The 24672-nt window shown below is 42.0% G+C and overlaps 1 protein-coding gene across 1 annotated transcript in view; it reads left to right on the top strand.

Annotated features, from left to right (window-relative positions):
* Window positions 1-24672, top strand: part of LOC118340935 (kinesin-like protein KIF13B) — a gene marked incomplete at its 5' end in the record, with an annotated part of 32813 nt that overhangs the window by 2105 nt on the left and 6036 nt on the right. Inside the window, 33 exon segments of the mRNA XM_035679101.1 lie at window positions 4050-4062; window positions 4218-4278; window positions 4779-4871; window positions 7288-7468; window positions 8691-8778; window positions 8910-9044; window positions 9419-9531; window positions 9902-10013; window positions 10663-10875; window positions 10971-11081; window positions 11420-11554; window positions 11662-11792; window positions 12910-12996; window positions 13190-13380; window positions 15024-15255; window positions 15355-15517; window positions 16294-16440; window positions 16605-16754; window positions 17490-17621; window positions 18189-18362; window positions 18554-18711; window positions 19115-19247; window positions 19443-19589; window positions 19708-19737; window positions 19914-20026; window positions 20119-20179; window positions 20783-20841; window positions 21229-21284; window positions 21406-21524; window positions 21610-21786; window positions 21925-22017; window positions 23521-23673; window positions 24072-24149. Coding sequence (XP_035534994.1) covers window positions 4050-4062; window positions 4218-4278; window positions 4779-4871; window positions 7288-7468; window positions 8691-8778; window positions 8910-9044; window positions 9419-9531; window positions 9902-10013; window positions 10663-10875; window positions 10971-11081; window positions 11420-11554; window positions 11662-11792; window positions 12910-12996; window positions 13190-13380; window positions 15024-15255; window positions 15355-15517; window positions 16294-16440; window positions 16605-16754; window positions 17490-17621; window positions 18189-18362; window positions 18554-18711; window positions 19115-19247; window positions 19443-19589; window positions 19708-19737; window positions 19914-20026; window positions 20119-20179; window positions 20783-20841; window positions 21229-21284; window positions 21406-21524; window positions 21610-21786; window positions 21925-22017; window positions 23521-23673; window positions 24072-24149 — 4039 coding nt within the window.

The following is a 24672-nucleotide window of genomic DNA, read 5'->3' as shown; positions in this document are numbered from 1 at the left end:
TAACCAGCCCATCAGGTTAGCTCACACCTAACCCTCACCCCACCCATCCTCCTTCTGTTACTCCTTTCCATTCTTCCTTCTCCCTCCCTGTCCTTCCTGCATCGCTCCCCTCTTTACAAAGGGTGTGTCTGTTCCAGCTCAGTCCTGCTCAGGCAGTCGAGCCAGGATTTAAAGGAATAAGCACAAAGGAGAGGACGATGTCAAGATTCAGATTCAAAACTCTGAATAAAAGTTACAACTTAAGCATCCAGTCAGCATAGAAATGTATCTCTGGTTTAATATTGATGTCAGAACTCACATCAGGGCAATGCATCAAAATAGTAGTTAAAAAAATAAAAAAGACAGATGTTTTGGGTGATAAATGTGCATTGGTTGTGTAAAGTGAAGGCGTTCCACTCTGTGTTGTATGTCTCCATATGTTTGCTGTTGTCCTCTCACCTCCGTCCAGCGAGTCAGAGCAGCATTGGTAGGTAGAAGCTCCCTGGAGGCTTTGACCCCCTTCTCAGGTTACCTTGTTCAGTAAAGATGCCTCTGGGCAATCCCCTCCAGACATGAGAGTAAGAATCAGTTCCTTTGTAGACAGGCAGTCCCATATTTCATACTTATCATACTATGCATTTTTTTGGTGTGCATGTATCTGTGTGTGTCTCTTCTGCCCCGACACGCTTCAGCTGCGGTATGCTTCCCCTTTTGGGATCAATGTGAACAGGTTTTACAGGCTCAGTGCAGCACAGACAAGCACTTCTCCCACTCTGATCCCAGAGCAGCACAAGTGGGAGAAGTGAACCGGATTTTGAGCAGCCAGTAAGCAAATATTTTTAACTGGAGAGCATCAGTTTCTGTACAAAGGAACCTCTGGATTAGTTTCCCAGTAGACTGTATTCTCTTATGAGCGTAATCCGTGTTACAGAACAGTGTTGTTTGTTAGGGGAGTCATTGAACAGCCAATTCCACAGGGTTTGTGCTTAGTCAGCTTACTGCCAGACAGGTTTGACTGAACTGCTGCATGAGCCTCAGGGGGTGCTAATATGTTACGGCACCCTTGGTAGCTGCAACCAGGACTACAACGGGGGCTGTCAGACCCTCAAGATGGTACAAATTAATAAAGCCTTGGGTTTGCTTTTATAACTGTGGAGCCGGCCTGTAAAACTATAGTTTCATTGATCCCATTTTACTGCACATGCTATAAACGGACCTTGAGTTGTTGCAGAATATTTATCAGCCCCTGCAGAATAATGTTTAGAAAAAGAAACCATGATCGTGAGCCTCTTTTATCTGAACTTGGCTTTGATAAGAGCCCCACTTTTATCTGTTTACGGCATCACGACTGTTTCCTCGTTTTATGTCCTGACTTTGAGAACTTTTGTGTACAGATTAGAATCTGTAATATGTGATCATCCACCCAGAAGGTCTGTGTATTATCAGGCTGCGTCGATCTGAAATAGTCGTGTTGTGTAGGCCTGTGTGTTGTTTGTCAGTCATAGACTTGCTGACCTACCGTCCTCCTCCGTCTCCTTTAGTGACTCCTTGGAGCTGCGAGTCTCTGCCAGTTATCTCAGGAATGTCCTTGCCAGTCCAGGAGAGGACAGGACTTAATGTTGCTCTTTCATGGACCAGCCAAGTCTCACATAGGGAGGCCTTGTTTTATTACAGCCCCCCCCCAATGTGTGTGGCCATGACTAAATCTGCAGCTTTTTTTTTTTTTTGTAAACCCCAAGTTGATATTTCTGCCTTAGTGAAGACTGTGTGTTATGTATAGTATAGTACCGCAGTTCAAAGGGGGCTTCCCTGGAGACTGGGTGCCTATGTTTAAGTATGATTTATTTTACCATAACAAATGTAACAATCTGTGTTTCTCACATAGATTTGCCAAAAAGATGAAGTGTTTCCTCCTTTTGAATGGCTGTGTGGAAATGTGTTTGAAACTAGAGATCGCCAGAATAGTGCATTCATGTGCAATTGACCTAAGTCCCGCCCCTTTTTGCTCTGTGCTCCAATAACAGTTCTCTCAGCTTTAGGAAGAACCTCGGTTAACTTTTATACTTATCTTTGGAAATGGTTAAAAGATAAAAACGCCATGTATGTATATGTGTGATTAATTGACTAATAATTGCCGTTGTAGTCTGCCTTATGGTGCTGGGCGCAGAGTGAACAGTTGCCAGAAACAGGTGCCTGGTGTGGCTGAAAACGACACTAATGAGAGCAGTGAGAGTGAACCAAAAGAATAAAGTTGTGTGCGGGTAAACTGTAAACGTAAAGACGCTAAAACGCTCTGTAGAGCTGAGGGGAATTGTGGGTTCATCACCAGAATGGACCCTTTCCTCATACATATTTCTACAGACGCAGTGTGTCTAGTGCTGCTCAGCGTGTGGTGCACTGAGAATAGGAAACATAGTTGTTTAATCAAATCTGATGGTTGTGGATTCATTCATCCTAGATATGAAGGGCACTTCAAGCATTAATGTCCATTTTAACCATAATATTTATGGAATCTACGTAATCATTAAACCACATAATACAGTTTTTTCTTGTGTTAAACCCAGCCTTAAGCTTCAATATGAACTAGCTCAGACTTGCTCTAACGTGAATGGACGATGGACGGCATCATGAGCTGCACTGGAGCATAGAACATGTTTGATAATTAAATTTGACGTTTGCTCGCTGGAATGTGGTGATGTGTTTGCCGACATTGTGTTGCATTGGATACTATTGTTGGCCGCCCTGGGATGAACCTAAAACGCAGTGAGTGTGCTTTAAAGTGCTCTGGTGAGAACGCAGAGATTTAGTGCAGTCCTTGGTCTCAGGGACACCAGAAGGCTCTGAGATTCTTAGTGCTGCTGAAGGTCACATTCCCCACTTCATTCGCAATGAGCCAAAGAGGATTAGTCACCTTGACAGATTTTTAAGCTCCGCTACGATTAAAACACCTTTGACTCCGTATCCTTGAAACTCTCCACTGACTTTGACCTGGAGTCGTGTCAGATTTTCAGTATTTGCTAGCTCTGCTGTTCCTGCCCTGCAGTGTTGTTTGCTGTACTTTTCTGAACTGCCACAGAGCAGTCAATGAACGTCAAGTATCTGTTAAAGCAAGTCACAGCATTGACATGTTATTGATTTGGTTCAGTACTCATCCAGAGAAACACACAGTGTCTGAGCAGGCTGGAGCATTATTCTGGCAAGTGTGTTATGCAAGAAAAATTTAGCAAAAATAGAATATAAAGAAATAGAAATAAATAGACTTTGACTCATGAGTAGGACATCCTTACTTTTGACTGAGCTCTTTGCCTTCCCAACAAGAAATGTCCCTTCATCTTAATCCGTCAGTACATCTGGCGGAGGGCCCAGTAAATAGTAAACAGTTCAACCAGTTTTTCTCCTCTTCGTTTGCTTCATTTAGTTCATTATAAGAGGATGCCTAGAGGCAGACAACTGTTAAGTATTTCTGATTGACTTTAATCTGCAAAGTTGACATTTTTGTAGTTGTAATATATTTTTATTATAGAAATGTGTTTTTTTTTTCTTATCCCAGAGCCATCTAACAACCAACTAAACTTAGTTTGTGACCCCAGGGTTGGGAACCACTGACCTGCAGGTTAGAGAAGCAGTCTAGTGGCCAAAGGGTCGATGGTCCAAGACTCCCCAGACTGGCTGGGAAAATGTTGGTGGGAAAAATGAAAAAGAAGTGACTCTTACCTTACTTTAACAACCACTACCTGGGCCTCCAGCCTCCAGGTGTGATTGTGTGTAACTGTGTGAAAGTGAAAGTTGGCTGAACTTAGCTCTGCTTTGCTTTCCCTGCAAAGGTTCCTTTGCTTGGAGCTGAATCTTAAAAAGTGTGTTATACATGGACCAAACTGTCAAATATTTTCACATGTTCTTGCCTTGACAAGGTTCTTGCTATGTTTCCTCTGCTGTGTAAATCCACAGGCCTGTGTTAGACAGACAGTATGCGTTAAAATAGTTTTTAGGTTGGTTGACATGTTCATGTCGGTTTTTAACAACAATTGTTAACTGATATTTTTATTTCTTCTTCCATCTGTTGCCCTCAGGAGTCAGCCAAAGGTGAGTACTGAATTAAACTCTGAATTCAATTATATTTCCAATTAAAGTTGCACAAATGAATTCTCTAACTATAATCTTTACATTGTAAACGTGGTGATTTGGTGACGCATTAGTTCTTCTACATTTAAGTCCACTGCCTTGTGTGTTCTCTTCAGGTTTTCGCCTATGACTACTGCTTCTGGTCAATGGATGAATCTCAAAAAGACAAGTTTGCAGGTCAGCACATTGCCACAGTGTTACTGTGTTTTGTACTCTGCTTGATTCGGTGCGTTCTGTTTTTAGCTCGAGTGACTCATTTCTTAAACTTAACTCCCAACAGAATGTTTCCTGATATTCGGAACTATTTATGGAGTGGGAGAAAGGGAGTGCTGAGGAGGGCAGGATGAACAGTTACACATTGTTTACCTCCAGATCGGTTCTGTGCCCCTATACATTGTAAGGGGATAAAACAAAACCATTGCCAGGGGGTTTCTTAGCAATGTGAGGGGTATAAAAAGTTCAGCGGCCTGTGTCGGATGTATTGAATCTGAACAAAACGCCCACCGTGTCTATTCTGGGCTGTGAGTCTTGTCTTGCATAGAAAAACAGAGACCAGTAAGTCATGACTGTATATAAAGAAAGAGTTGTTTCTGTATTCATGGTCTGTCTTTTTAAAGTTATCTTCAAAGTTGTCCGTACTTTGAGACATAAAAGTGTGTTTTCTGATGTCGGTGCAGGTCAGGATGTGGTGTTCCAGTGCCTTGGGGAGAGTCTGCTGGACAACGCCTTCATGGGCTACAACGCCTGCATCTTTGCTTATGGACAGACAGGTGAGATGCAAACATTAGAGTTACGGCCCCTTGGTAATATTTCTACAAGTACAGTATAATAGTAGCACTGCAGTGTTGTTATACTCACGGAATATTAAGTTCAGTGAAGGTGCAATCACACCTGCAGTTCTTTTCATCAACAGAGTCATGCTATATTCACCACTCTGCTGCCCCGAGCTTCTATTTTTAACACTACTAATGTTTTCATACTCTAATTAATTCCAGTCTTTTCTTCTTTGCCGTGCTCTTGATCGATGTTAAACTCCCTCAACAAAACACTTTTCTGTTGTTTTTTTTCACCATCCTACCTTTAAAAGGGAGGCTGCAAGACTTCTAATGGGAACATACTAGAGGAAGTGCTGAGTTTTCTTCATCGTTCATGGAAAAATGCAAAGAGGAACACCTGACACGACTCTTGCTGTACTGATAGAATTAGTTTTGAAGAAATTGTACTTAATTTATCAAGACAAAAGTTAAACATAGATGAGGGTTTGAATTTGCTTTAAGTGGGGAACGAGGATATTAGAAATATAGGCCTGTCTCTAATGTTAGACTGTCCTAAATAAAGGTTCTCTCTGTAAATTATTTGAGAGTATATGATGAATTACACTACACTATACTGAGCTGTATTTCTAATATTCTGTCCATCATATAAATCAGGGTAGTGTACCAACTGAGTGTATAGTATAACTTTGTTGTAAGCTGACATTTGCCTCTGTGGCGGCTGCTGACCGTCTAACAGACCTCTCTCACAGTGAACATTAACAAATAATATAAGTACGGGCTGCATTCCATTCAGGGGAGCCAGTTCCATGGTCTTATTATTGTGCTAATTGGCATTTCAACCTGCAACATTTAAATAGGATCGAGCTATCGATGACATTATTAGTTAACACCTGTGCTTTTCCTGCTATGACAAGTCCAAACGCTGTGAGAAAGGTCTATTAATTCTCAAGCTTTTACAGCCTAATAGGATATTCATTGCTTTGTTAGAGGCAGAAGCACTGAAAAGGTCACCAAGGTGTGTTGACCTTATCAAGGTGTAAGCCATTTCTAGATAGAGCCAGGCCTTTTCTAGCAAGATTAAAAGTCAAAACTGTTCGACTACGCCTACTCGTTATAACCCTTATAACTTTAGAATGGGTATTTACAATGAATGCATATTGCAGTTTAGGGTCCTGCTGTCAGAATATGTGTGAATAAGTGAATCTAATCTTGCAAACAAAATCCAAGACTGACTAGTTTGTTCACTGGACAAGGTTTTGTCATCCTGAGGGCTTGTTGTTAATTCACATAAAAGCCTGACTATAAAAGCACGTTTTAGGAGGGATTTAAAAGATGAATCAGAATTAGCTAGCATAATTTTCTCAGGTTTACAGCCTGGATTGTGGAACCATCACAATGAAGGTGTGCTGTCAGTGACTATTACATATTATATCACATCATCTCATTTGACACACCTTCATTTTCCAGAATGACCTACATTTGTTCTCCCCACATACACACAGACATATTAGGAGCACATTTGGAGTTGAGTGTAATGAGTGAGAACACACTGCAGACTGCTGTCTGCAATTATTAAACTTGGCTCTCTAAGCAGTAGAGCAAAGTATGTATCTATCAGTCTACCTTTGACAACATCTGTATCTATATATCCATTAGGTTGTGTGAGTTGCAGAATTTGTTAATTTAAGCCTGAAATGCATATGGGTTGAAGTTAAAAAAAAAAGATATTTGTATGAGAAAACTATTGACACATTTTACTCTGATAATACTTGCACTTACACTGCATACTGTAAGTACAGAATCTGTACAGGATGCTCGTTTCAACCGATGTACTCGCTCAATTTGTGTCTTGTGGGATAGTTTTTTTACTTCAACAACCCACAAAACCACGCTGCCGTTCACTTTGAGGTCCATAATGTGAATCTCATCACATTTCCAGACTGAAAATGTGTCTCAATAAGCAGTTTAATTAGCTTTTTAATTGAGGGTGTCTCTGCTAACACATCCGGATCTCTGCCTCTCAGACACTTTATTTTTCATGCTTATTCCAAAGTGTTAATTTATTGAATTTACATGAAAGCTTAGGAGGTGTTGGGGTCTGCATTTATAGTCAATGCGTACAGCAGAATCATTAGCAGCACTCTCCAGTTGTGTATTAATTTACTGCCTGATTTAGTCTTTTTCTCTCTCACTTCCACCACTCCAAATCACGGAAACCTGTTATGTCTGACAGACATTTTTTAATATATGTTACAGTCTTTGCATTTGGTGTTTTAAATGGGACCTATGTGAGCAACTGTTGGAGCACACTCAATCTTATACTATTTCCTACTTCCTTCCTGTTTCTTTAACATTGCTTGGTTGGTTTTCCGCTTTATATCTTGATTCTGTAAACTATAACCGTGTCCAGGCTCTGGGAAGTCGTACACCATGATGGGCTCAGCGGAGCAGCCTGGTCTGATCCCTCGGCTCTGCAGCTCCCTGTTCAGCAGGACCGTGAAGGAGGCCCGGGAGGGAGAGAGCTTCACCGTGGAGGTCTCCTACATGGAGATTTACAACGAGAAGGTCCGAGACCTGCTCGACCCCAAAGGGTGAGGAACTGACTTGATTTTAAAACAGTGCATATGCACAATCCTGTGTTCTTTAAGAAAATACATATATTTGGTATTCTATGCCATTGAATAGTGGATCCCAACCTAGGGGTCGCAGGGCCTTCTTGATTTTAAGGAGTGCAAGAAAACTTTAGAAGACCTAAATCTCAGCATTTTGTTCATTTCTGTGAAGAAGAAGTTAAAGTTGATATTATGATTTAAGATCAGAACACAAGTTATATTCACAGAGCCTTCACTCTTCATCCTGCATTAGAAAAGTATGCAGTTAAAACAACCAAAGAGCTAAAATAGAACAATGACAAGAAAACTAAACTAAATTCAAGTATGTACGATTGTTTAAAAAATTCATAATACAGAGGATTGTACAAAAAGTTCCCATAAAAAGTTACTTATCTCTGTATTCACAGGAAATCATCTGCCAAAACTTCCCAATTTCCATCCAAATCTAAATTTACACAAAAGCCCTGCAGTTATTGTGTTTACTATTTGGGTTCATTGTACAGTTTATCAGTTGTTCTGTGCTGTTTGTTGTTGTTGTGCATTAAGTATAATATGAAATATCCATAAAATATTTCAGGTATGTCAGATGTTTAGGAAAAGGGTTGGGAACACTGCTGTTAGACTTTACTGCAAATCTAGTTTTTGAATAGAATTGATAACTGGAAACCAATTAAAACTACTGTCTTTGTTAGAAACTTTTCAAACAGAAATTTTAGAATATAATGCAAAATGTCATGGGTCTGACGACCTGCGCTTAAGTCTTTCTTTCTTTTTGCAGTCATGTGAGTCTTCATATTTCAGTCTGGTACAGTGCAGTGAACCTTAAATAACATTAAATGGTTCTCAGTCTTGATCTTAAGACTGTTTTTATGTGCACCATGTGAAGAAGCTCTCTATCTGTCTGTAAAAAAAATAGTCTCTAAGGGGAAAAGGTATGTTTCTCACTGGGAATTATTCACTGGAATCATACATGTCACTATAGTGATTTTGCCAAAAAATACAGTGAATATTATAAGAGTCTGGACAGACACTGATGTAAACTGCAACTTGACTGATCGGCAAGGCGGGATTGCAAGTTTTATTTATTAATTCAGGAAGGGTGGAACACAGCTGTCCAGTTTATTTTCTCATGTTTGCATTTGGGTTGGGTGGAATAGAACTGAAGGATATAAAATGAATAACCACCTCCTTCTGTCCGTAGAAATCGCCAAGCGCTGAGAGTGAGAGAGCACAACGTTTTTGGGCCTTATGTTGATGGCCTGTCTCGCCTGGCTGTGGCCAGCTACAAGGTACCCCCATGAGCTACGTCTAATTTCCCATCTGTTTTTCTTTTGCTTCTGTCACGTTGTGTTGCCAAGGGAAACGAGTTATTTCATAAAGTAGAGACGAGACGTGTGTTTGTTTGTGGCGTCTCTGACAGGACATAGAGTCTCTGATGTCGGAGGGAAATAAATCTCGTACGGTTGCAGCAACAAATATGAATGAAGAGAGCAGCAGGTCCCACGCCGTGTTCAACATCATCCTCACACACACACTCAAGGACCTACAGTCCGGGGTAAGACACACACACACCCATACACCCATTATCAACTATTGACGCTTCACAGGATCACGACAATCCTTTTACTTTTCCACAATAATCCTTTAAGATACCTGTATAAATGATAAAGGCAGTAATTGTGGTCATTTCAGCACTATTTTTGTTTTGCATTCTGTATGGGTTTTCTGTTGAACTGGAAACGATCTTGTGTCTTCTGTTTATAATTGACCTGAAATCCAGTATTATGTCATGTTTTATCGTTTAGTCAGCACTTCCCCAGCAATGCCCAATGAATCTCTTAAGGTCATCTTTAAATCTCCACAATTGCATCTGACCTTCAGTAATGTTTCCCTGCCTTCATGTATATTTCCCTGTGTACTGCTCTCCAGACGAGTGGAGAGAAGGTGAGCAAGCTGAGCCTCGTGGATCTGGCCGGCAGCGAACGGGCAGCCAAGACTGGAGCAGCGGGGGAACGGCTGAAAGAAGGGAGCAACATCAATAAGTGAGTTAAAATCAAATCAAATAAATATATGGTATGTGCCATGACATGAAAGACCCTCAGCAGTCCAGTTTTTACTTCTGAGAACTAAATGACGTGACCAAGCAAAGGGCTGGGATTGGGTTTGTTTTCCGTCTACGCTCACTTTTGATTTTGATTCTTGATCTTGCTACGGTCATTGGTTTTGGTCTTTTTTTTGCTCATATTTTTTGCTAAACGGGATGTTATTTCCCTCGCATATTACCTTTGCAAAAGGAACAGCATTTCACATATTTACACTGCAGCCCTGTTTGCTTGACTGAAATCTTATCAGCCTTTTTCAGGCAGAGATTGCTTTGATGATTTGTGGTCTTCTCTTCATCCCTCCCTCCAGGTCTCTCAGCACCCTGGGTTTAGTTATCTCGGCCTTGGCTGACCAGGGAGCAGGGAAGAACAAGAACAAGTTTGTTCCCTACAGAGACTCTGTGCTCACCTGGCTGCTCAAGGTACACAGATGGAAATAACAAACCTTGTTCATACAGATTTCACCACAGACAAGCAGGACACTGATTTCTGTGCCTCTCCAGTTCTTTTTTTGCACTGCACGCCCACTCCCACTTTATTACACAACAGGGTACTGGTACAATATACATTTTTTAAATATAAAGAAACATAAAAGAAAGTAATTAATTTTCTGGTGTGCTTTTTTTATTCTGCCTATTTAGTTTCGAGGCTCTGCTGATTATTTGCATTTGCTCTGCTCTGTTGGAAAAAAGCTCCTTTTGCCAGCTTTGAGTTTTTAATTATAGGTTTTTAAATTAGTCTTTAATTTGGTTCCATGGTAGCATTGTAATAGTGTTAAATGTAGCTTTCTGCAACTTGCAGGAAGCCTAATCCTAAATTATCCACATTTTGTAGTTCCTTCTCTAAACCAAAGTAGTGGATTTTCTTTGTTTTGCACAGTGTCGACTGCAGGGTCTTGAATCCAATCTGAATTTAAAAACGTATCAGGTTAATGAAGTTAATGTTAATGATCTTGCTGTAACAACTACAAAATGAAACATTGATAATGGTTTTTAAAAGTAGATACATTTTACCTGTTGAAACATGGTTTTGGAACCTTCTCTAAGATTAAAGCTGTGTTACTACCTGCAGGACAGCCTGGGAGGGAACAGCCGCACAGCCATGGTCGCCACCATCAGCCCCGCTGCAGACAACTATGACGAGACGCTGTCCACCCTGCGTTACGCCGACAGGGCCAAGAGCATCGTCAACCACGCTGTCGTCAACGAAGACCCCAACGCCAGGATCATCAGAGAGCTCCGTGAGGAAGTGGAGAAACTGAGGGAGCAGCTCACAGAGGCCGAGGTTCGGATTACTGCAGCCGGGTTTAACCTCTAGAAGTTTTTTCCAAATAACCCAGTGATATGTGGAGAGTAACACAGCTTCTGTCTCTCTCTCAGTCTATGAAGGCCCCCGAGCTGAAGGAGCGGCTGGAGGAGTCTGAGAAACTGATTCAAGAAATGACAGTCACCTGGGAGGAGAAACTCAGGAAGACTGAGGCTATTGCTCAGGTAACACACACTCTCCACATCCCCTCTTAATCTTGTTATACTTAACAGAACTTCATTAACTTTTTTGTCTATTTCTTGCACTGAAACAAGTAGACTTAATAGACACATTTAACCAAACTGAGGAGGTGAAATTAAAATGTGAGTCATTGTCAATTGATTTTGTTTCTGTTCATTCAGTGTGACTTGTTTCAAGTTAAACTCATTCACTGAGTTTTATTCAGTTCGGAGTGTTCTTAACTGCACTCCTTCTCTTTACCATTTCCTTCATCAAGCAGCTAAAGGTTGGAATAATCAACTAATCAATGAATGCATTAAATGTGCAATCTGTTTGCCTGTAGGAGCGTCAGAGGCAGCTGGAGAATCTGGGCATTTCCCTGCAGTCCTCTGGAATCCGAGTGGTGGATGACAAGTGTTTCCTGGTCAACCTTAACGCTGACCCTGCCCTCAACGAGCTGCTGGTGTACTACCTGAAGGTACCGGACACACACACGCACATACAGCCCGGTGCTGTTTACCATGCACACATGTTCTGCACCGGTGCATTTTGTGACCACCTCCCCTGTCTGTGTGCCGTGCCCAGGAGCACACGCGTGTGGGCTCAGCAAACTCACAGGACATCCAGCTGTGCGGGATGGCCATCCAAGCTGAGCACTGCGTCATCGACATTACCGAGAGCAACGGCGTGATGCTCAGCCCTCACCGCAACGCCCGGTAGGTTCTCAACCTGAATCAACAATACAGCAAGCCGTGTTTGATAGATCACTGTAACACTGTAACCTCTCTGTGCACCACTGTGTTACTTTCTCATAAGTTTTCATCAGCACTGAGAACTGCTCAGAACACCCAACACTAGAGGATAAAAAGTGCTTTGTTAACAACGGCAAGGCTCTTAAAGGGCAGCACTGGGTAATCTTAAAAACGTAAGAGGAGTCTTTAAGGACTTTAAATTCACTTGCCACTGGACGTCACACTAGAGCACCAGCATCTCAGGCCAAAACAATGGGACAGAGAGAAAATAAAATTCACCAAAACCGCTTTTATTAGTCTCTCCAACAATCAAAAACACTGGTTTGGTCAAAATAAACCCTTAATTTTAGTTTTTGTGAAAAGGGTTGCAATGACCGTGAGCTTATGTTAAATGCTGGTTCTGATAGAAAGGTGTCAGAACACACAGTGCATCATAGTTTGTTTGTATGGGGCTGCATAGCATTCTGACCACCAGGGTGCCCAGGTGGCCATAATGTTATGGCTGATTGGTGTATAGTATATGTCAGTGTAGTGGTCACAGCTTGTTCTGCTGCCCCCAAGTGGGGGCCAAAAACTGCTGCTTTAAGTAAAACTCAGGAAAAGTTTGGGAATATCAACAAATTTCAAAACCGCTTACCAGTGACGAGGGTACCTTGAGTTTCTGTACTGATACCAAAAAGATACTTTTTTTGATACCTTAATTTGATAAATTAAAAATATGCCAAAACAGGAAGTATCTAATTAAAGAATAAATTGAAAAAAGAAGACAAATCTGAACTCAAACGCTAGCTTAGCTTTGATATTCAGTGCTACTAATACAATCCGGTCAAGAACGAAAAGGTATCCAGTTACAGCAACGTGCGCCAACCTGTTGCTGTCCACTGTGCTGACCAATACAGACAAAATGGCAGTTTAAAAAATCTATAAAGATATACAGTATTATATTGAACATAATTTGCATAGAAATGAATCTGAAGCTTGCATTGACACTGGCACAGGGCCCAAGGACATGTTTTTCAGTTGACTACAGTATCATCTTCTCTTCTCAAATGTTGGATGAATCTTTTTTTATCACCTGTAGGACATGTGTGAACGGTGCTGCAGTCACCAGTCCAGTCCAGATTCACCACGGTGACCGAATCCTGTGGGGAAACAACCACTTCTTCAGGTCGGTTTCACCTACAGAGCGTTGACTTTGAATCTGCCTCTGTGTGCTGTCTGATTTCTAACACTAACATGTTTCTGCAGCGTTTATTTACATGTGGTCACAAGCTCGTCATTGTGTCTCTTCCTCTTCTTTTTGCCACATCACACTTCCTGTTTCTTTCACCACCACCACCTACTCATGCACACACACATAGGATCAGCCTGCCGAGGCATATGGTCCACGCAGGAGGTGAGGATGAGGAGGGCGGCGCTGCGATGAAGACGTGTTTGAGCACCGACCGGCTGGAGGTGGACTTGGATGCATCCAGCGACGTGTCGAGCGAGCTGAGCTTCGGCTATGAGTTTGCCCAGGCCGAAGTCATGATGAAAGGCATGGGCAACAATGGTGAGTCAGACTCAAATGTCAAACAATGATGAAGGTGCACAACATCAAGAAATAAGATGAACCCATGTTTATTTAATATAACAGAACAAAACATCCTGATGTGTTGTAGCCGAGGAGCTTCCTCACAATGTGTTTTTAGATTGGCAGCTGTGGTGAATAATGACAGGCATTAATCAGCTTTTTTACACAGTTAACTGCTAACTTGTTGTGTCATAAGAGCTGAAATTCTGAGAAAAGGGATCTTGAAAGTTAAGAAACTGTGCTTTTATTTTACATTCCTTTGTACCTCAAATTACAATTTCCATCTATTTTGGTTTGATTATCCATCCAGGCACCTGTAAAGTAGTCCTGATGTCACATTTTAAACTCTTAACTGTCTAGACTGCCAAATACGATAAATGCTAAATATTGTGTGTTTTTTTTGATTGTTTGCATGTAGGGCAGCACAATTGATCTAAATATTACAGAAACTGCAATACTGCCATGTGCAAAATGTGCGTACAATAGGATTATAATGAAGTATTGTAGTGCTGCTGAGACCCCCTTGTTCTCCAGCGTTAAGAAAACGTGTTTGTTTGGTACAGACCCAAACATATTTAAATAGTTTCTTCAGTGCAGTTGAAAAATGTAATGCATAAATGATCATTCCCACTAATCGTGAATCATACTGCAGACAAAATATCTTTCAAAATAATGGCAATGTTATTTGTTTACCATATTGCGCAGTCCTATTTACATGGTCTAAAAATACTTGACATGGGAGTGGAGCTGGTGTTATTCTGACCTCTTTAACCCCTCTACATCATATCTGTCTGTGGGATCTGTCATTGAAAGCGCTCATGGACAGCCAAGGAACTCTGCCAGCATTTTCACAAATGACTGAAGGACTACTACTGGGAACTAAGTCCAGGAAAAGTCCCAAACTAACAATGTCTACATTTTTAAGCAAGAGTATGACTTCAATATGACTTGATGATGGACAGTGTATGCTGCAATGATTCACAACATACTACAGTATGTGTGTTCATTATAGTGAAGGAACATGTCAACCAGTGCAACAGTGACAGTGGAGCTCTCTGGCACACAGGCTTTGGATACACAGGCTGTAGTTGTTAACAAGATCGATCCATTGTTTGGTTGGGTCCTTTTTTCGTTTAAGGATAATAGAAAATAGCTTTGTCCTTTAAAGTAACCAGACCAGTTTTTATACAGCTTTATCAAAAGCACTGGGTGTCCATCAAGTTACTCCAAGCAGCTTGTGCAGTATAATCCAAATATTTAGACCCCAAATGGTTCCAATGTGGGTCCACTAGTTCAATATTTACCCCATAATCTCCTATATTTCCCACCCTGTTCTGGCTGTGTAAAGCCTGCAGTGCTCAGACAGAACACTCTGCTTGCCAAAGTAGAGATGATGAGGTAAATATTGGACTTTTGGACCAACAGCAAGTGCAGTCCTGTGAAGCAGTCCCAGCTTATTTGGGGGAGACTAAACAATGACAGAATTTAGATTATAGGATGAACCGTTCTTATGGATGAAATTTTCATTGTATAAGAAAGAATACTGAAATATAAACCTCCTCTCTTTCCTCCTCTTCTCTCTTCCATCCATCCACCCTCTGGCGGCTCCTCCTCCACCTCAGACCCCTTGCAGTCAGTGTTACAGACCCTGGAGAGGCAGCACGAGGAGGAGAAACGCTGCGCCCTGGAGCGACAGAGGCAGATGTACGAACAGGAGCTGCAGCAGCTCCGTCGGCGGCTTACTCCCGAGAAACCCTCCCACCTCCTGGACCCTACGGGCCTGCTGCCCGGCGCTGCAGCTGCTGTAACGGCACCCATCTCCCACAAACGCATGCGGCGCTGGAGCGAGGACAGGTGAGATACAATGAGCTGATGTTAAACTTTACTAATCCTTGTTGGCAGTTAAGTCTAAAGATTTTGTAAAACTCGAGTATGTGTGTTTGTGCGGTTCAGAGAAGCAATGATGACTCGCAGCCTGCGGCGTCTGAAGGAGCAGATAGTTCGGGCCAACCTGCTGGCACAGGAGGCTGGCTTTATAGCCGAGGAGCTTAACAAGAGGACAGAGTACCTGGTCACTCTGCAGATACCTGCTGCCAACCTGGATGCCAACAGGAAGGTAGGCTTTGTGTGTGTGTGTGTGTGTCTAAGAGAGAGAAAATGTTTTTAAAAAGGGCATTACAGAAACCTAAAGTCACCAGACACTGTCTTTGATTGACAGATTGTATTTGCAAGTTCAAGGTGCGTAGGTCTGTGCAAATTGATTTTCATACAGTAGTGAAGTTTTCAAAGTTTGGCACTAGTCAAAATATGCCAAATTAGCTATAAGCAGTTCCTGTTTGCTGGGTACCCATGGATGTACAGACAACTACCACTTGTTTACTTTGATACTGAAGAAACTTAAAATGTGATGATTCTCAAGGAAGTTCTGTAGTTATAAAAAATGTGTTTTTCTTTTTTTCTTTTTGAGTGGATGTATGGATGTTTATGCGCATTAGAGGAAATGCATTCAGAAGGAATAGGATAGGAAAGAAAATCACACTGTATTAAATATATGTCATGTCAGGGTATTCAGATTTAACCAAGTTTTGACTGAGAGGAGGGCTCTGACTTTAGATGCAAATGCTGCAATCAGGCGCTAAAGGTTTTAAAGTGGCTTAATTGCTTTCTCGCAGCCACTGCTGCACCTCTGGCAAAGGGAAATTATTGTAAACCTATTTCTGCCTAGAAGGAAGTAAAAACACTTTCAGTTACTGAGAAACCTCCCACAGTGTGGTTTGGAAAATGGATGGCAGTAATATAAGTGATGTAGTACGCATAATGTACTGTTTGCATTCTCTTTAGGTTCAAGCCAACATGTATTAAAAGCACTTTTCTCTCTCCCCCTCTTCTCAGCGTGATGCAGTATTGAGTGAGCCGGCCATCCAGGTCCGTCGTAAAGGTAAAGGGAAGCAGATCTGGGCCCTGGAAAAGATGGAGAACAGGTTGGTGGACATGAGGGAGCTCTACCAGGAGTGGAAGGACTTCGATGAAGACAACCCTGTGAGTGATCTTAAGAATATGCAGATAAAATATGGGCTAATGTGGTAAACTCAGTTTACTTAAGAGAAATAATTAGAGATTTAGAGCAGACGTTCAGGAAGACCCTGAAGTCCAACAAGTGATGTATTCATCATCATTCATTCATTCATTCTGTGTCTACCCAGGTGATGCGGTCCTATTTCAAGCGCGCCGACCCGTTCTTCGATGAACAGGAGAACCACAGTCTGATCGGTGTGGCCAACGTTTTCCTGGCCTGCCTGTTTTACGACGTCAAGCTGCAATATGCAGTGCCCATCATCAACCAGAAGGGAGAGGTAGGAGCCCGCTGGGTGATTATTTCAGTTATTTCATGGCTGCTGTGAAAAAGGTCTATGGACAGCCCCCAAACTTTTCTGTTTTGGTTCAGTCTCACCGCTCTCATCAGCAGGTGGTTTCAATGAAAACGTTCTAAAAACCCCACTGTACACTACCTGCCCAGTAACACACAGGCACAGTTAGAGAGCTCATGAATATAGTGGAGAATAAATGCTAATGTTCTAAACTCTAAACTATTTATAAAAGGGGGAGAAAAGTTAAGAAACACTTTGTAAAGCTGTATCCAGCAAATGCTGAGTAGATATTTTTACTTAATACCAAAAAAAAGATTATTACATTTTTATTATTCACGTATTCATTCAAGTATTTTTTCATTACTTTGATTATGAGGCCTACAGTCGGGCCAGGTAAACAAAGTCTATCCACTTGATATGAGGTTGAGAGTTTACTCAGTTGTATCAATCAAACAAGGTGAGTAAACTACAGTTTACCATTACACCCTTGCCAACAGTATGACAATGACATTAGTGTATCTTTATGGATTCATTGTTTATAAGTGACAAAGATACTCTCAGTTTGGTCACTACATTTATTTTGTTACCAATAAACTTAATTTCTTGGTTACAAAATTAAACCAGAGAAAAAACTAAATAAAGTAATATTATATATAATAATATATATGCTAGCTTCCTGCCAAAGTGACTAACAGAAGTGTGTGTGTGTGTGTGCATCAGGTGGCAGGTCGGCTGCATGTGGAGGTGTGGCGGGGTACAGAGGGCTCTGAGGAGGAAGGTCCAACAAGACTGTCTGACGCTCAGCAGAACATCACAGATGGAGACCAACAGGAGCGCAAGCTGGACTGTGTGGTGAGAAACAAGCCTGATTCATCTGTTCATCACAAGAGTTAGAAATGAGCCAAATCCAGGAAGATATTCAGGGAAACCCCACCTGATAATTTGAATCATATAAGCCAGGATCCTACATGCAGCAGCTGCTCAGTATAAATGAGTGTGACAGTGTTGCCAGTGGGAAAATAGTTCCAGATTGATAATGGATCTGGCAGGCAGTCACATTGTTGTGTCTTCACTCTGTTGAGAGTTTCTCCAGCTCACTGTACTGTGAAATGTCACAAGTTTAATTAACTCTGGGCTGGCTTTGTATCCAGTTGTCTCTTGCTTCTGTTTTTCTTGTGATGAAATGAAATAAAAACAGTGTCAGGAGGTCTTTGCTACAAATTCTTACATGTTGACCTAAGGCATTTCCCCTGTGTGTAGAAATCATTTTTGACTTTAGTAGAGAGCCAAACTAAAATCAAGTTTAACAGACACGTCTCTAAAGCGACCTTGTTCGGAACTAAAAAACAACACTCTCTCTCTGAGTGACAAATCACCGTGTTTGTTCAACATCATCTCCTCATATCCTCTCGCTCTCAGGTGAAAATCCTCCAGGCCAGTGGTCTTCCTCGCCACCTGTCCAACTTTGTCTTCTGTCAGTACCATTTCTGGGGGCAGGAGGAGCCGGTGTTCATCGCTCCAGAGGTGGCGCCGTCCAGCTCGTCCTCCGCCTCCAGAGACCCTCAGTGCACTGTGGTCTTCGACAGCGCCAAGGTAACACCCCCGGTGGAATTTTCCATGACCCACAAACACACACACACACACCAAATCAGCCCACAACCTTTACCATAGTGTTCTCCACACTCATATTTCACCAATTTCAAAACAAAAACAACAACAAATCTGATTTGTTTGTTTGCTAGTTTATTCAACAATATTTCTGTCTCATTTTAATAACTTATCAGGAGTTGTCGGTGACAGTGTCGGAGGAGTTTGTGGAATCTTTGGCTGAGGGGGCGGTGGCTATTGAAGTGTACGGCCACAAGCAGGCCAACCACCGCAGGAACCTGGCACTGTGGGACCTGGGAGTGATTCAAGCCAAGACCCGGTCCCTCAGAGAAAGGTGCAGTGACACAAACACACACAAGCATGCAGTTTTCTAAAAAAGTGAGAAAGTGAGGCATTGGAAGTACTGTGTATGATATGTACTCATTTATTATTTTGTCAGTTTGTTATTTTAACGTTTATTGAGCTGCAATTTCAATTCTGCTCATTTCAAATGTATTTCTTCACTAGACTTTTTTTTCTATCCGTCATAATGGGACAATAGCTATAAGGTAATAATGAATGATAATGTTGTATCCTCAATGTATTTCTGTCTCATACTATCAGTGATGCTAAAATGTTTCATCCTAATAATAGAACTGACCAATAGGCCTATTTCTAAAACATATTATGTGTCTAACATATAAAGGTGTGTGTTAATATAATGTAAAGCTCTGATCCTATGCGTGCTGCACCTGCAGGTGGAGCGAGGTGACTCGCCGGCTGGAGTTGTGGGTGCAGCTGATGGAGCTGAACGAGGCAGGAGAGTTCACAGCTGTAGAGGTCCTTCCTGCTAAAGACGTACGCACAGGAGGAATCTTCCAGCTCCGACAGGTATCACGGGTCCGAGTTTGTTTGCAGAAAATGAATAACCTGAGACCAGAATATTAGCAGTTTATTAAGGTGTCACTGTTAACTGATGAACATACTGTTCTTATGTCTGGCTTCATGAGTATGTGGGAGTACATTTAAAGAAGTGACTATCCTCTCTTTCCAAAACTATCCTCTCGTGTAAATGTGTACCTCCAGGGTCAGTCCCGTCGGGTCCAGGTGGAGGTGCGTTCAGTACCGGACTCAGGCACCATGCCCCTCATCACCGCCTCCATCCTCTCCGTGTCCATCGGAGACGTCAAGGTCCGACAGACGCGTCCCTCCAAAGGCAGCGAATCACAATGGGTGAGGAGGAAATCCAATCAAGAAAATACAAATTTGTTGGAATTTTATGGAAATGAAATGGCCTTGATGTTTGGTTTAATGTTTGACTTTAACTGTTTCTCTGTCAATTTAATTTCAGGCTGAGGATGAAGACATGGACAGCTACCAAGTAAGTAGACGATAAATGATAAAGATGCATCGTATTTCCACAATAACAGAGAAAAATGGCAAGTATGTAGCTAAATGTGTCCTATCTTATGTAAACAGTACGTTTTTCTGTACAACTGATGTGTATGTGTACCTCTGCCTGTGTGTGTGTGTGTGTGTGTGTGTGTGTGTGTGTAGGAGGTGGACCTGGAGAGGATGAGGGAACAGTGGCTGGACATTCTAACTCAGAGGCAGGAGTATCTGGACCAGCAGCTACAGAAGATAGTTTGCAAACCAGGTGCAGTCAGGAGGCATTTCTCAACACAACTCTGAAAAAATGAGTGATAGCAGCAATATTTCCAGTCATCCATTTTCTTGTCAGCGTGTACTTTTTTTATGGCAGCATGTCATTTCCTCTCACTGCTGGTACTTCATGCTTCTTTTCTCATATTGTGTTCCCCAGTGTATGATTTTACAGCACAAATGCTGCTTTTCTTCTTTCAATTGTCATAACCAAGTGGCAGCGATGTCTCCATTAATATAAAGAGACAATGAAGCAAATTTAGATTCTTTTTTAGCATTTCCAATAGCATAGCCCCATGGATGAATGGAAAGCATGGAAGTAATTACTAACTGATTACAGTTTAGCTGACAGTAATCCTAAGATACTATATCCAGTATGGAGAAGGGCTGGGGAAGGAATAGGGTTGAAATCAATGTGAGAACATGAAAAGGAATATTTCTCTGATGAGGATATGGCAGGATGTGGTGTATCCAATATCAGATAAAGAATAATCAAGAAAATGAATAATAATAGTTATCTGTATAATGTATGGAGAAGGTGCGTCAGTGTACGTTTAGTGCAGGTCTTTCCTTCGTTGTGTTTGCTCACCTGTGTCGTGGTGCTCGTGCTGTGCTGTGTGCTGCTGTGTTGTCGTCGTTTGTGTGTTTGTGTTTGCTATGTTCATGATAACCAGTCCAGAGACTTGACGCTTGAGCCGAGAGCTCCCGAGCTGCTGATGCGTCGCCTGCGCGACCCTCCACTCGAGGACGGGGCCGTGTGCTAGACGCCTGTTTCTGTGGTGCCATCAGCTGGCAGCGGCATACCAGGAGCACCGGTCGAGAGGTGTGAAAATTCATCTTTACAGACATTTTTATTTGTTATTTGATTCTAGCAAAGGTTTGCTGTAAGAACACAATGCTTCCTTGTCACACTGGAGCTACCTTATAACCTGTTGTTAGAATTTCAATAATGGTGCAAATGAACCTACTACTACTGAAGCTACTATTACAGTGATCACAACCTTAAATAGTTGACAGCAAATTCAGGTAAAAGTCAAGTTCGGCAGTTAGAGAGAAGCTAGACCTCCACTGTTTTCTGCTCCTCAGATCCACTCAGTTGGGTGTTAATTGCTTGTCTAGTCAGGATGAGCGGAGGGAGCTCTCAGCCGCTCTGTATCATGGAGCAGGTGTTCAGTCAGGGGGGCTGAAGTACGGTGCTGTTTCTCCACAGGGTTCCTGTCCCTGGAATGGAAACGCACATCCCTGTCCTGTTCCTGGATCTCAGTGGTACGTCGTTCCTGACAGTCAGTTATGCTCATGATTTGGCAGAATCACGATTAATAATGAGTAATTACTAAACCCGCTTTCTTTCTGTCTTCCTCGCTCATCTCTCTTTTTTCCACTTTAGCTGATGATTTCCAGTCCAATCTTTCAGCCCCATTGGCCGGGGGGTTGGATGCACTACTCAGTGGGGAGGATGACGACGACTTATTTGACCTTCATATTGTTAAACACTACGATCCAGAGGTAAGATTGATATTCAGAGTGTCAGTTTACCACCTACACGGCTGGATGGAGCCGTTTATTCTCCGTGCTTTCCTACGTGGTCCAGGTGAAGGTGGAGGCCTCCTGGGACTCGACGGTCCACGAGTGCCCCCAGCTGAGTCGCGTGACATCGGCTGACCAGAGGGTCTACCTGACGGTCAATGCGGTGGTTCAGCTGAGCCACCCGGCCCACATGCAGCTGCTACTCAGGAAACGCATCTGTGTCAATGTCACTGGGAGACAGGTGGGTGCCAACTCCCCCCGAGGCATGATGGGCAGGAGCAAGCTGACACAATGACACGTTTGCTCTCTCCCTTACATAAGCACATGGCCACCGATGAAGAGATTTGAGAACATGTGGTTGTGTGTGTTGGTGTGACAGGGTTTTGCTCAGAGTCTGCTGAAGAGGATGTCTCAGCGCAGCACCATCCCCGGCTGTGGAGTCACCTTTGAAATCGTTTCTAACATCCCAGGGGTAAGTACCGGACCACAGAGGTATTTGTTAGAAAGAAATTAAAATAAAACTCAGTTTTCATTTTGTCACTGGACAAATTCACCCTCATCCGACGTGTTCCTGTGGACCCCAATAATACACTACTGTAAGAAACAACCATTTTAGGGAAGGGTTATTATTTCTTTCTATTTCTTTCTGCTATTAATCTCTGCCTCTGAAGCCTCAAAAATGGTTACATTTGTGGTTGTTCCCGCACTCACACCATGTCCTTATCTTGTATAATAGGATATAAACATTTACGTCATAAAACATTTTATCATGAAATTATGTATTGTATGTCTGACTTTGAACCTTACCTTAGAAAGATCAGTATTTCAGGTGGTCCACGGAGCACATGAGGAAATCTGTGTCTGTCTCTTTCAAAGTGACTGAGTATATAATTCTTTAAATTAGGGCCTGTGGCAAACCTGAACTCAATAAGTAGTTCACTGCATAGGTGGAATTGGGTGCTTTTGACTGGGGTCATTGCTATTTTTAAAAAGCATCAAGTCTTTAGGAACACATTGATTGACAAAGTAATGAAACAGCTGGAATGATAGAGTAAAGCACCTGTGAGATATGACAGTAAGCCTCGGGGGTCTGAGGGTTAAAGAAAGATATGTCTGCAACTGCATATTTGTTTAATAAAAAAACTGAAGAGGAGTAGAATAGAGCAGACCTCTACTGACACATCCATCAGTTTGTTGTTACATTACAGTCTGCTTGACTAGTAAACAAATTAGTAGACTGGAAAATAATGCTGCAGTTACTTCTTTTATGCAGAAGAACGACGTCTTGTTCTGACAGCTGGAAGTCATCAATATGTAAAATGGTGGTTAGCGACTATAATATACAAATGTATTTTTTTAATGCTTTATATTACTTCTATATAGAACTCCATAATGTTGCCCATGTTAATGAAAACCATGCGACAGCAATGCACCACGGTGTGCTGAGTCATAGCATAACTATTAGCCTCACAGGTTAAAGTTAAAAACACAACGTGTTCGTAATTTGTTTTCAGCAGTGGGTTAAAATGTTCAGAAAAACAAAGGAAGCTGAATCAAACCACAATGTCTAGAAATTGACCTCTGAACTTTCAGAATTAGAGTGTGATTATCCATGGAAATTTGTATCATGTGTAATACATCAAAATGATTAGATAGGATGCATGTGGTCAAACTGTTTTATGTATGTAGGCCTTCTACATTGTTGAATATTTAACACTGGGTGGCTATGTTCTGTGGTCTGTGTTTTCTAAATAACTGACCAGAGAAGAATTCTGAGTGTGCTGTTCTGCACTGTTTGTTTTGCTGTAATTACATTTCCACTACAACACAGCTCATAGATTCTATCATGTCAGCAGTGGCAACTTGCAAAAGATAATGTAAACAGATGAAAGCCCAGCAGGGTGACTCAAGAGCTGGCATTAAGCACATAAAGTAGCACCCTGCCCCCTTACAGTCCGTCCCCCTGCTCCCACAGGACATCCACGGTCCAGAGGACAGGGAGATGTTGGCCAGGCTGGCTGCCAGCACCGAGGACGACCAATCAGCTGACAGCGAGGCGGCCATAGAGAAATACCTCCGCAGCGTCCTGGCTGTGGAGAACATCCTCACTCTGGACAGACTCAGACAGGTTAGGAAATACTCTTCATGAACAACTGAGACGTGAATCTCCTCTTCAAACATTAAAACCACATTAAATCACTTGGTATTCAGCCTCATTTAGTTCACTCAGAATACCTAAATGTCTGACCAGTCTCTCATTTAACCGTGTTGCTTTGATTGATATTTCTTCGAAGCGTGAGCACATAAAATCCTCATTGTCTTTTTCACTCTTTACGCAATTTAGGAAAATGTCATCTGGAGCCAGAATTGGAACATTTTCCTTTCTACCCTGCCAAAAAAGAAAACAGATAGAGCTAATTAATCCACATAATACAAAGCATCCAAATAAAGACACTAAGTGATAGTGTTTCCATAAATCACACAATTAGAAATGCTTACAAAACACATTTGTGTGTGTGTGTGTAGGAGGTGGCTGTGAGGGAACAGCTGGCAGTCAAAGGGAAATCTCCCAGACGCTGCCTGAGCTCCCCAATCATCAACCGGGTAAGAGAGTTGTTTTTTCTTAAGTGACCCAGACATCACATTAATATTTCAGGAGTTTGACCTTCATCAGGTGGTAATATTAGCTGAAACCATGGATCCTGTGAACACAGAGACATCCCACTGGGGTCATGGGAGCGTTAATAAAAAACATTTAAACTGTCATCTTTAGTGTTTCCAATATTCAACTGTCCTCTCTTAACTGTAACATTTTCGACCTTCTTACTGCAGCTAACCACAAGATAGAATCAATTATTTTAGGTTTGTTTGTGTTCTGGGGTTCAGGTTTTGTTTCTTCACACAGTCCCTTCTTCCCTGCTGTTAACCTGTCTCACTAACACCCTGGCTCTAACCCTCTAACCAGCTGTCAGCCAGCAGTCTGGAGCTCTACTCCTCCACTCATAAGCTCAATGACTTCAAGGTGAGGCACATTAATCATGTCTTCTAATCTCCATCCATTTATTTATCACGTCTTATGGCTTTCTGTTTATATTGTTTCTATTGATAGACTAATACACTGATTCAT

This window comes from Morone saxatilis, unplaced genomic scaffold (genome assembly GCF_004916995.1).
Source record: "Morone saxatilis isolate NCDOM2014 unplaced genomic scaffold, NCSU_SB_2.0 Contig7, whole genome shotgun sequence".
Lineage (NCBI taxonomy): Eukaryota > Metazoa > Chordata > Actinopteri > Moronidae > Morone > Morone saxatilis.
This window is presented reverse-complemented; position numbering and strand designations above follow the sequence as displayed.